Source organism: Rasamsonia emersonii, assembly GCF_000968595.1.
Source record: "Rasamsonia emersonii CBS 393.64 chromosome Unknown ctg1118621760758, whole genome shotgun sequence".
Lineage (NCBI taxonomy): Eukaryota > Fungi > Ascomycota > Eurotiomycetes > Eurotiales > Trichocomaceae > Rasamsonia > Rasamsonia emersonii.
In genome coordinates, this window is record NW_013562753.1 from 1 (window position 1) to 10,844 (window position 10,844).

The 10,844-nt window shown below is 53.5% G+C and overlaps 5 protein-coding genes across 5 annotated transcripts; 2 read left to right on the top strand and 3 right to left on the bottom strand.

Annotated features, from left to right (window-relative positions):
* Window positions 1-393: 393 nt before the first annotated feature.
* T310_8466 (Chitin biosynthesis protein (Chs5)) lies at window positions 394-1,732 on the bottom strand (the record flags this gene model as incomplete). The annotated part of the gene is made up of 2 exons (XM_013468751.1): window positions 394-1,545; window positions 1,661-1,732. The coding sequence occupies 2 exons, from the start codon at window positions 1,730-1,732 to the stop codon at window positions 394-396; spliced, it is 1,224 nt and encodes a 407-aa protein (XP_013324205.1).
* Window positions 1,733-2,146: 414 nt separating this feature from the next.
* T310_8467 (uncharacterized protein) lies at window positions 2,147-2,698 on the bottom strand (the record flags this gene model as incomplete). The annotated part of the gene is made up of 1 exon (XM_013468752.1): window positions 2,147-2,698. The coding sequence occupies one exon, from the start codon at window positions 2,696-2,698 to the stop codon at window positions 2,147-2,149; it is 552 nt and encodes a 183-aa protein (XP_013324206.1).
* Window positions 2,699-3,280: 582 nt separating this feature from the next.
* T310_8468 (Eukaryotic translation initiation factor eIF-1A subunit) lies at window positions 3,281-3,802 on the top strand (the record flags this gene model as incomplete). The annotated part of the gene is made up of 2 exons (XM_013468753.1): window positions 3,281-3,301; window positions 3,374-3,802. The coding sequence occupies 2 exons, from the start codon at window positions 3,281-3,283 to the stop codon at window positions 3,800-3,802; spliced, it is 450 nt and encodes a 149-aa protein (XP_013324207.1).
* An 870-nt stretch (window positions 3,803-4,672) lies between these two features.
* T310_8469 (uncharacterized protein) lies at window positions 4,673-8,067 on the bottom strand (the record flags this gene model as incomplete). The annotated part of the gene is made up of 9 exons (XM_013468754.1): window positions 4,673-5,003; window positions 5,089-5,654; window positions 5,717-6,263; window positions 6,531-6,762; window positions 6,810-6,876; window positions 6,917-7,358; window positions 7,639-7,726; window positions 7,783-7,960; window positions 8,023-8,067. The coding sequence occupies 9 exons, from the start codon at window positions 8,065-8,067 to the stop codon at window positions 4,673-4,675; spliced, it is 2,496 nt and encodes an 831-aa protein (XP_013324208.1).
* Window positions 8,068-9,557: 1,490 nt separating this feature from the next.
* On the top strand, window positions 9,558-10,842 carry T310_8470 (Actin associated protein Wsp1; the record flags this gene model as incomplete). The annotated part of the gene is made up of 2 exons (XM_013468755.1): window positions 9,558-9,767; window positions 9,850-10,842. Coding segments are annotated over 2 exons (1,203 nt in total), but the record flags the coding sequence as incomplete, so codon positions are not given.
* Window positions 10,843-10,844: the final 2 nt, after the last annotated feature.

A 10,844-nucleotide genomic window follows, 5' to 3' on the forward strand; every position in this document is an offset into this window, starting at 1 on the left:
ATCTTTCCTGTTGTTCTGTTGTTTCCTAATCATCGTTCATGTCATTACATGAGTTCTACTGGTCTAGTCAAAATTCAGTCATCTCGTACTGTTTAATGCTCAAGACGAAAGAATCATATTCATAATCGTCAATTAATAAACTAGCAGATGGGAATAAGTAACAAAACAAGCGTAAGGACAAGCGTAAGGGTGTACACCATATGCTATATTAAAACAATCGAATTCATCTACAGACAGACTGGCCGGACCAGTCAGGAAAAAGACGGAAGAAAATGCCATGGAAAAAGAGAAAAGAAAGACAAAAAGAACAAGAAAACACACTGACTGGTCCTGACGCCGTTGTCCGCTTGCTACAAAGAAAGAAAATAGAGCGATGCCGACCTGTCGTGCTGCCTACAGAGGCACTTCATCCAGTTGTTCCCCTTCGCCTTCTCTGGCACGAGCCGCCCCGTTCTCCTTTGCGGCTGCTTTTTCGGACAACTTAGCCTCTTCCTCTGCCTCTGCCTGCTTGGACTCCTCTTCTGCTTTGTCTTGTTCTTTCTTTTCCTCCTCAACTTTCTCCTTGGACTCCTCCTTCTCAGGAGCATCCTCCTTGGGAGGCGGCGGTAGAGGTTTTTCTGTCTTGTTGGCTTCTTCCTTCTGGTTCTGCTGACCAGCTGCCGCAGAGGTCTGCTCGCCTCCTGGGAACGGAGTGGTTGGTTGTTCCGCAGCATGCTCCATTGTTCCAGGCCGTGATGGGAGAGTCGTCTGACTCCCTGTAGGAGGCGCGGGTTCAGACGTTGTCGAGGCCGTCGGCGGAGGTTGCTGGTGCTGGTGCTGAGAGCGTGGTCGCGGTCCCAACTGTCGATGCTTGGGATCCGCATTCAGATAGTAGCCCCGGACTGACACGATGGTACCCTCTGCCTCACACGCATCCACCCATTCTGGACGCACAACCGGGATGTTCATCTCCACCGCCTTCTCCCACAGCGGACCTCGACCCTCCGTACAGACAAAGTGAGTCGTGTCAATGCGTACGGTGTCGATCATCTTGCCCCCGATTCGATCAAGCGTTCGGGCCAATGCCTCCTTCACTGGCGCCGGCATGATACCAGGCGTAACCGTGATGCCCGACAGATCAGTCATTTTGTGAGTCCGGCAGGTTAACTTCTCCGACTGATATGTCCCGGCCGACGTCCGCAACACGAGGTGGAATGTGTATTCGGTGTGGATGGCCAGACCGCTGATCTTGGTGCTCAGCATCTCCAGGGGCCGCGGTATTGAGCCTGCCTTGGAGCCATTGCGGTAGAGGGACAGAGATTTGAGGGACGCGGTAGCCAGGTCGATCGGGTCCCATTCCAGCACCAGGGATGTCTGAGTTGCATTGCGCAGGCGTAGTACGGGAGGACTTGGGGTGCGGAGACCATATGTGTGCAGAATCCTCTTCTGAAGCGCCTGGAAGGAGGCTATGCTGGCTTGTTCGGCGGCATGGTTGCGCGAGACCTCGATATCGACGATACTGCCCGAGGTGATGTTCTTAGGGAGGAGGACCGATGGGAATTCGATCTGCGGGAATCAGACGTTAACACCGCACAGAGACATTTGAAATAGCTTGAAATTCCAGTGATCCATGGTCGTTTTGAATGGTGTCTGGAACTCTGGATGATCCAGGGGCACGTACCAGTCGGTTGTCCTGGGTCAACAGGACCGCAACGCCAGCGTCGACCTTGCCAACGGTCAAGGAGACCAACATTTTAGTGGCGATCTAGCAAGACGACGAGAATGGCGAATAGTCCACGTTGTACATGGAGATTATGTGCGCTGGAGTCAAATAGTCAGAGATGGTTGTGTCGACAGGCCAGGCCTACCCCGTAGCTAATAATCAATCGATTGATTGATTACTTGCCAGATCGACAGACAGCTGAGCGCCAAGCGCCACCCGCCGCGCGTCAGCGTTACCCGATCAGGAAACATGTTTTTCGGTCGGCAACAGCAAGATATCCACAGACTATTGGGGAGTTCCTCGACATGGCAATCTTAACAAGGCTGGAACCAATACGCTTTGCAGTATTTCCACAGTGTCTTTTACTTCATATATCTAAAGTTTCTATTAGTTCTATGGGTCTATTATTGACGGTCTTTCCGTATATGTTTTTCGTCTTTGGTATCAATGTGATGAAGATTTCGACTTTTCCTGGCCAGGCCCACGTTTTGGCTTGGATTTCTGCTTTTCAGGAGCCTTTTTAGGAGTAGGAGCCTTGTTCTGGGAGTCCTGACCCTGAGCAACCTGCACCAGGCTGTCGACCAGCGACGCCATCTCCTCCTGGACCGCAGGAAGCCCCTCCTTGATCGATCGTTGATTCACTATGATTTCCACCGTGCCTTTCAGCCCGACCGTCGGAGACGATGACCCTTCCTTTTTGATAGGGCGACCCTCGTGGTCGAACCCCCGTTCCTCCAGCGCCTGCCGGAAGGCCTTACGCGCCCTTCGCGCGCACCACAATCGGACGACCCTCTTGAGCGGGAGATGGTTGACCGAGACTCTCCACCAGAGCGTGTTCGGGTCACGGTTGGCGTACATGTGCAGGATCTTGGGGCGCAAAGGATGCGTGTCGATGGCAACATATCTGGCGGCGATAGGGGTCATGATGCATCGGGGAAAGTACCGCAGCACGAACTGGCTGGTATTCTTGATGGTCTTGAGACGCGGGAGAGGCATGATGCCCGGTCACAATTGCGGACCGACGTCAAGAAAGGCACACCAGTGGAGTTCTCGAGACACGGCGGTCCTCATGTCGTCATGGCCAGATGTGGAGTACGAAGGCGGCCTCAGGCAGGAAGCCTCAGCGTAGAGATGAAAGGATAGACAGCAGCGCAGCGTAACGGAGCCTTCTTCGCCACCACTGTCCTGAAGGCTCGTTGGCGTAGTTGTAGATAGAGAAGCAGGATGATTGCAGCGAACCGTGGAAGTCACGAGATCTTTCCAATTCGGTTGGAATTCCAGTCGGGTTTTCCGGCAGAACTCCGGGCGGTACGCGTTGAGGCGGTCCTATTGGAGGAAAGTTGGTGCCTCACGGAGTGGCGAGCCTCAGGCAGAAACAGTCCGAATCAGGCCGAATCGGGCGTCGAATCTGGCTCGCGCACCCACTTTAAAAGCCCTCGAAATTCCCCTCCAACCTTTCACCCCGACAACAACAACAATTCACGTCCACGCTGTCACCCCTCCGAAACCATCCACAAAGACCCTGAAATCTACCTGGATAGGAAAGTCTCTGCGTGATATCTCGAAAAAGCAGCCACCATGCCCAAGAACAAGGGAAAGGTAAGTTTTTGACCCCGCTATACCCCGCCTTGCCACGACATCATCGCGACTGATGCTGACTCCGCTGAACAGGGTGGTAAGAACCGGCGTCGTGGAAAGAACGAAAACGACAACGAAAAGCGTGAGCTCATCTTCAAGGAGGAGGGCCAGGAATATGCGCAGGTGGTGAAGATGCTGGGCAACGGCCGTCTCGAGGCCATGTGCTTCGACGGCGAGAAGCGGCTTGCGCACATCCGAGGCAAGCTGCGGAAGAAGGTCTGGATCAACCAGGGCGACATCATCCTGCTCTCCCTGCGCGACTACCAGGATGAGAAGGGCGATGTGATCCTGAAGTACAGCGCCGACGAGGCCCGTAGTCTCAAGGCCTACGGCGAGCTGCCCGAACACGCCAAGATCAACGAGACCGACACCTACGGCCACGAGGGCTTCGAGGACAACGTCGAGTTCGACGAGGACCGCGAAAGCACCGACGAGAAGGAGATCGACGTCGACGAAATCTAAACTTCCCACCTTTCTGTATCCGACAGAGCCGAAAGCAGCTCAGGCGGATCTCAGCCTGGCTCTGTCGGAGATCGCTGCCACGGTCGATTGGATTCTCTACTTCTAGTTCCTCAAAGGCGAATTCGACTAGGAAATACTGCGCAAATGGTATCTTTGCGAAATCATCTTTCCTCGTGGCTTAAGGGAACACTCCGAGCGTGTCGGCCCGTGGTCACACAACATCGCCACTCCCTTGATCACATTAGGATGATGGGGCAAAGGCTTCATCTTGCGCGTCTGAGATCTCAAACGACCTGGTAGTCCTCGTATCGAATAATCTCCTTTGACGACCTGCTCCGATATCTACTATCTCACGCTACTACATGGAGGAATGACGGTTGCGAAATGCATGAAAGGGTGCTTGTTGCATGCATTTTCTTTTTCTTTCATGATTTTTCATGTTGTTCCTTGAGCTGGATTCAAGTTTTTTCTAGTGCTCTGGTGTGCTCGCGCCGAATTTCTCTTTCCTTTCCTTTCCTTTAGTGATGATGATAATGTCTTTTGACGGTGGAGAGAGACAATGTCGCCCAAAAAAGAAGTTTTTAGCTAGGCGCGAGTTAGGTAGACTCGACGAGGCCAAGATACAGTGATTGGGAAAAAAAAAGTTTTCCTTCCTTTCCAAGTAAATACCGAGTAGTCATCAATCATCTCGTAAGCGGTTCCAATCACACAGTCATACAGCCAACGAACGCCTTCCGGTGCTTCGCCAAAGGTAAGACAGTATCTATACAGAATGCAGACTTCATATGCAGACTTCATAATTTGAAACAACCAAAACATGCCATCACCCTGAATCCATCTAAGAACAAAAAAAAGAGGAACAACTATAATTCATGAATTCGAATTCGACGGCTCAACAACCTCCGGCTCATCCTCAAAGACATTCTTCCGGAAAAACCGCACAATCTTCCGCGCCGTTTCGCGGCCGACCAGCGGGTTGAGGTCCTCGACGTCCATGTTCGCGATCTCGTGGATGTTGCTCGTTTCCCGGATCAGGCGCTCCAGGACGACTGGGGTGACGCCCGGTACGGCACGGAGCATGTCCTGCGGTAGCTGGTTGAAGGTGCGGTGCTCGATGCCTGCTGCGGCCATGACGGCGTTGCCCGGGCGGTGCGACGGGGGGGGAGGAGGAGGAAGAGGTAATGTCGACGTTGAGCCCGACCTGCACCGCCCGGAGTGGGTCGGGCTCCGGGTTGTTCTTTTTCAGCTCGGCGAAGATCTCTGCCGTCTGGTAGGGGGAGGATGACCAGATGATTTTGAGTCGCGGGAAGGCGAGGGTCAGGAGGACGAGGAGGTGCTGTGCGGACTTGGGACTGGTTGGGTTCACCAGGGCGCTGTTGGCGGGCAGGGCGACGGCAGGGGTGCCGGAGGACGAGAAGACGTAGTCTGAGAAAAAGCTGGTACCGGGAGTGGATGCGGACGTGAATGCGTCGAATGTGAATGACTTGTTCTGGTCAAACTCGATCAGCAGCAGAGGGTTCTTGTAGTGTTGCAGCATTGTCTCCGCCTGGTTGTAGAGACGGCCGTTCCGGAGCGAGCTGATCAGGTCGCGGACCGACTTGCGTTCCACGCAGATGTCCGGCGTCAGGACGTAGTCTCCCACCGTCAGCTGGCAAGGAACGACCACCATACCACGGCCATGCAATAAGGATGGCAACGCGCTCCGGAACTCGCGGACATCGACAACAACCGTTGGAGGCGCGGCTGTTGCTGCCAGTCGACCGCCACCGGCAATGCGTGTGTTGACTGTCCTGAGGAACTGCTCTTGCGGATCTTCTTGGCTCTTGTCGTGCGTCAACGTAACAGCCATGCCCTAAGAAAGTAGATCAGTTAGTCGGGAAGATGAGCAAAATCAATTGTAAATTGCCAACATACCCCCTTTTCCTTGATCAGTTTTGTGAAGGCGTCCTTTTCTCGCCGAACCGCACTGAGGTACCGCTGTTCCTCCACAGAGCCGCCATAATACATAAAGTACACTCGCACATTCCGATCCGTATGAGAACTCCGGTAGACTTCGACGCGGCGGATAAATGCAGCGTCGGGTTCGTACATGATGATATAGCGCGGGCGGGCTTCCTCCAATATCCGCTCGTCCATATCGCCGTCATAGGGGTGTATCATAACGAGGTCATTCATGTCGTAAAGCTCGTAATAGTCCTCCATATCTTCCAGATCGTCAACAATGACTTCTTCTTTTAGAGTCTCCTCTACCCCTCTGGGCTGAAGATCTTCCAGCAAGTCGGATACTTGCGCGGGTCCTTCGATTTCCGCTTGTACACTGGTGTTAGGAGTACGGCCAGTGGCAGACGAACCGGTTCCTCCACCGCGGACTCGACGCCGCTTGTTAGGAGGCGCTCTGCTTTGAGTAGTATTCAATGACCCAGACTGGCTTTGCCCCCGAGCAGTTGGCGTATCGCTCGAGCTTGGTTTAGAAGTGTACAAGTTTTCCTTGACCCGTGAGAAATTCCGTTTCCAATTCAGATATTCACGTAACTTTCTTCGCATCATCAGTTCGGCTGACGGGCCGTCTTCTTCAGCACTGGAATCCTTATCGGCATCTTCGACATGTTTGTCAAGCTTGACATGCATGGTCTCCAAGAACTCGCGAAGCTGCCGGCAAGTGCGTTGATCACTGCACATGATCAATATGGTACTGTTCGAATCATCACGGCTCGTTGGATTAAGATACATGTCCTGCTCGATTTCATTAAGAACATCTGCCAAAACATGCCACTTCGGCTGCTCCTCCAGGACCGGCTGGAGAGCTGAAGAAAAGGAGATGGATGAAGAAGAGGCTTCATTGCCAGTGATTTTACCCCGATACACTCGTGATTTGGCGGTTTCGAAGAGAATGTGGGCGGCGTCGAGGAACAGCCACGGCGAGTAGTTGTGCCTGGTCGACCCCGGGGGCGCTGAATGCGCTGCGATAATGGTATCCAGATATTTCAACAGAGACACGGAATCATACGTGAGCAGCGAACTGGACGGGAAGTTAGCGATATCGCGGAATAGCCGGACAGAGCACCGCAGTCGTCCTTACTGTAAAATAGCCCTCAGGACAGTCAAATCACTCACGATTTGCCTGGTTCTGAAACTGACGCGGTGCCATATCGGATCGAGCTGCCGTCTGATAGCTACGTCAAAGTTTTTGTGCAGAGCGCTGTCGACAGTCCAGTCCTCCATGTCGAGGCCTGTGTTGGCCTTCTTGAGCTCGGAAATACTGATCTCGACACATTCCAGTACCGCGTTCTGGATCTCTTTCATCTTGTCTGTCATCGGGACCTCGAGTTCAATGACTTCGGCCTTACGGCGGCCCTCCAAAGACTCTGCAACTGTGACGTGGAATCGAGGCCACAGGGAGGGCTTGCGCAAGAACAGATTCTTCAACATATTGGCCAGGGGCGACCATCCGGTCGTAAACGGTTCGGGGCAGTCTGAGAACGCTTTGAGAAAGCCCGCCTTGTTGAACTGCCGGTATATCCGGATAATAAATGCTTCAAGAGCAGTGGCAACTACTCTGAAAATCAGTGAGCGCGAGTCTTACATCTCATGTCGGCCGTCATACCTCTCCGCATGCAGTACAATCATCCCGGTTATCTTTTCAGGATCGAGAAGCTCTAAGCCAGGCATCAGCACGTATTAATCGGAAAGATATTCAGACACTGCAGAATACGCACTGGACAGCAGATCGACGACAAGGATCCTCGATGTGACACTGAGGATGCCACCTTCCGCATATATCTTCTCCCTTTTTTATCTGTTAATATGATCCGTACCCTCTGTCGGAAACCACGCACCTCATGGGCACGGTAGCCCTGTCGGTATTGATCACCTTCAGCCCTCGAGCGAGGGGCGTCTTGCTGATCGCATAGTGCTCCGCCAGGGCTTTTCAAGGTGTCAGCGATATTGCCATCACGATCCCCATTGTGCAGACAGCGCACCTTCTCCGATCCACTCGTTCTCCCGATCATCCGCTCCGACCACCAAGACTAGATTATTACCCGCGGCGTCATACGAATGGAGGAGATTTGTAACGAGACGCAAGAGGCCGAGGCCACGAGCGAGAATGACGAGCTCATCTTCGGCGCGAAGCTCATTGAAGAGGTCTTGCTGGTATTGCTGGCGAAGAATATCAGTCAGACAATCGGGCCAGATGAGAAAGAGAGTAGAATGGCACTCACCAAGGGCAGAGACAGCTTCACTGGAGGACTCGAGCGTTCAGGCATGGGGAGGTCTGGCGCGACTGACTGGTGGCGCGCAACGACTCGAAATGACGGGTCGTCACGTGCTGGTCGAGTGATGATTGAGTAACTCTACAGGGCACACTAGACAGGCGAGCATTCAAGGACATGGCCATGGAGAGAACGCAGAAAAGATAGGAATTACGAGGAAGTATCGCTTCGAGATATGTGCCATATAGTTGTTCGCGTCAGCTAGCTCTGTATAATAGCATCTGGTCTACAATTGTCCCGCACGTCAACCAGCATTCTCATTACAAGATCAGTTATCGCATGACTCTGTGGAATCGCAAAACGTTAAAGAAAAAAAAAAGACAATAGGTTTCTCTTTCCAGTTCAAACGTCCGATATTCAGGCATTTATTTATTTTTCTTGTCGAGTTCCCTCTTGCGGGCTTCAATTTCTTCGCGAGACGCTTTGGGAGGCATCGCTGCAGACTAATCAGCCATTGTCTCGAGACATAGAGAAGTAGACCGGCTCACTGTCTGGGATCTGAGGGCCTTTGGACAGATGGTCCCTCGCAGTGGCCTTTTTCGATTCCTTGCTGGGCGGGTCTAAGGACGCGCCTCTGTCGTCCCGACTGGAACTAGCAGACGGGGAGTTCTGGGGATCTGACGGGAAAACAGGCATGATTTCGGTTTGTAGACAGTGATTTTCTGATTATTGACCTGCCAGAAATATTCTCCAGACGGGAATGTAATTGAATTGATTCAAACTCAAACTGGAAATGCACGTTGGGAGAGAATTATCGCAGGCAGGCGATGACGTCGTTGCCCACCCGCATGTCTCACAAAGATCCGCATCCGTACGAATAGCAACCAACAGCGAACAGACACCACGATGCGGATGCAGGTCGGGCGGGGCTCATATAGAAATGAAGGAGCCGTTCTTGATGCAATCAATATCTGACAAAATAGGATTAATTTCTCTGAGAAACTCAATGTGTCTGCAGGATCGCAATGCCATTAGGAGCAATTTTACTGTGCAAAAACAATTTACTGAGCTCTATATGGTCCTTCAAGACCAAAGGATCAAGAATCAGGCATCTGTTTTGTGCTGTAGAGTGCTCTAAGGCTGAGTGATATGGATTATTAGTTCTTGTCTGCTGCGCCGCTTCTGCACCAGCGGTGGCTCAGAGCGCTAAGAGTCCCCCACTAGCAGCCGCGCTGGCTGCCTAACTCCACCACCGACCTCCGTTCCCTATCTGCTTCCTGCCTGCCTGTCACTCCCTCCTGTTGCAACAGTCCTCACGAAGGAACTGGGCTCTGGGTTCCTTCCTTACATGTCCACAGCTAGGTGGATTTGTCTTTCTATCGCTGACATCGCTCGTTCTTGGACCCCCCAACCTTAGGTCCAGTTTCTACTTGGGGGCGGTCGCGCCATCGGCTGGCGATGTATCTTCAGCGACTCTAAGTCACGCTCCGGTGCATTGTTTCATTATTCCTGTGAGAATCTCGCTGAGCTACTAGCGGCTCATCATGCCGTCCATTCTCAGTGATGCCGACAAAGAAACTGTCAAGAGAACGGTCCCAAAGCCCGCCAACAAGATCCTCGCCGTGGCTGTTGCGCGACTCTATGTGGCTCACCCTGACCCAACGCGATGGACGTATACCGGTCTTCAGGGCGCCGCAGTCCTGGCCAATGACTTGATTGGTCATACCTTTTGGATCAAGCTGGTAGATGTGTCGGTAGGTGCCTACAGATCTTTATCTCTTCCCATTCAACCTGTTGGATGGCGAAAGCCAGTTGCTGATAGTGGACTGCGTATAGCCCGCCGGTCGAGGGGTCATTTGGGACCAAGAGATATACGATGGCTTCTCCTACAATCAGGATCGCACTTTCTTCCACACGTTCGAGCTCGAAGAGTGTCCCGCAGCCCTTTCCTTCGCCGATGAGAAAGAGGCCAAAACCTTCATCAAGAAAATGCACGAGCGGGAGAAACATGCCAGCAAAGAGACCAAGCAGACCCCGTTCGCGTGCACCAGAGGCCAAGGTCCGGCTCCTACAACAAATGGCAAGGCTCCAGGCCGGTCGCTGTTCGGCAGCTTGCTGCATCCGAATCGTGGCTCGACTCCTACACCACCGCCAGCCCCCGCTCCCGCGGCTCCTCCGGCGCAGAAGTCGGCGCTGGACGACGCTGATCCCTCCATCCAGGGCATCCTCGACGAATTGCGGGAGATGGGAATTACGGAAGAGCAAATCAGAGAAAATCAGGATTTCATCAAATCGTACATTGAGCAGAAACAGGCTGATGGAGTCGATGGCGTAGCAGCCACTCCTTCGCCTCCAGTCGAAGATCAGAGAAAGGGAAAAGCACCTCCGCCGCCTCCTCCGTCGGCTCCCCCAGCCCCGAAGACTACTTCCATCAGTCCCCAGCATACTGGGAGCAGCAGCAGTGGTCGACGCGGCCCGCCCCCTCCTCCTCCGGCGCGGAGAGGACGTGCAGATGCGTCTCCGGGACCTCAAGAACCCGAACCTGCACGAGAACCATCACCACCACGGCCTAAGTTTCGAGCGCCGCCGCCCATTGCGGACGCGGGCAAATATGCCCACACGGTTGGCCCTATCCCGCCTGCGCGACCGCGCGCTGCATCGGGTTCGACCCCTGGACCTCCTCCCCCCCCGCGGCCGCCTAAAGCGCCCTTGGATGACTCTGCTTCAAGTCGATCCGGGGCTCCTCCTGTCCCGGGAGAACGGAAAGTCTCGGCACCCCCTGCTCCTCCGAGTCGCAGTCCTTCTCACGCTCCACCTCCGCCTCCGCCTCG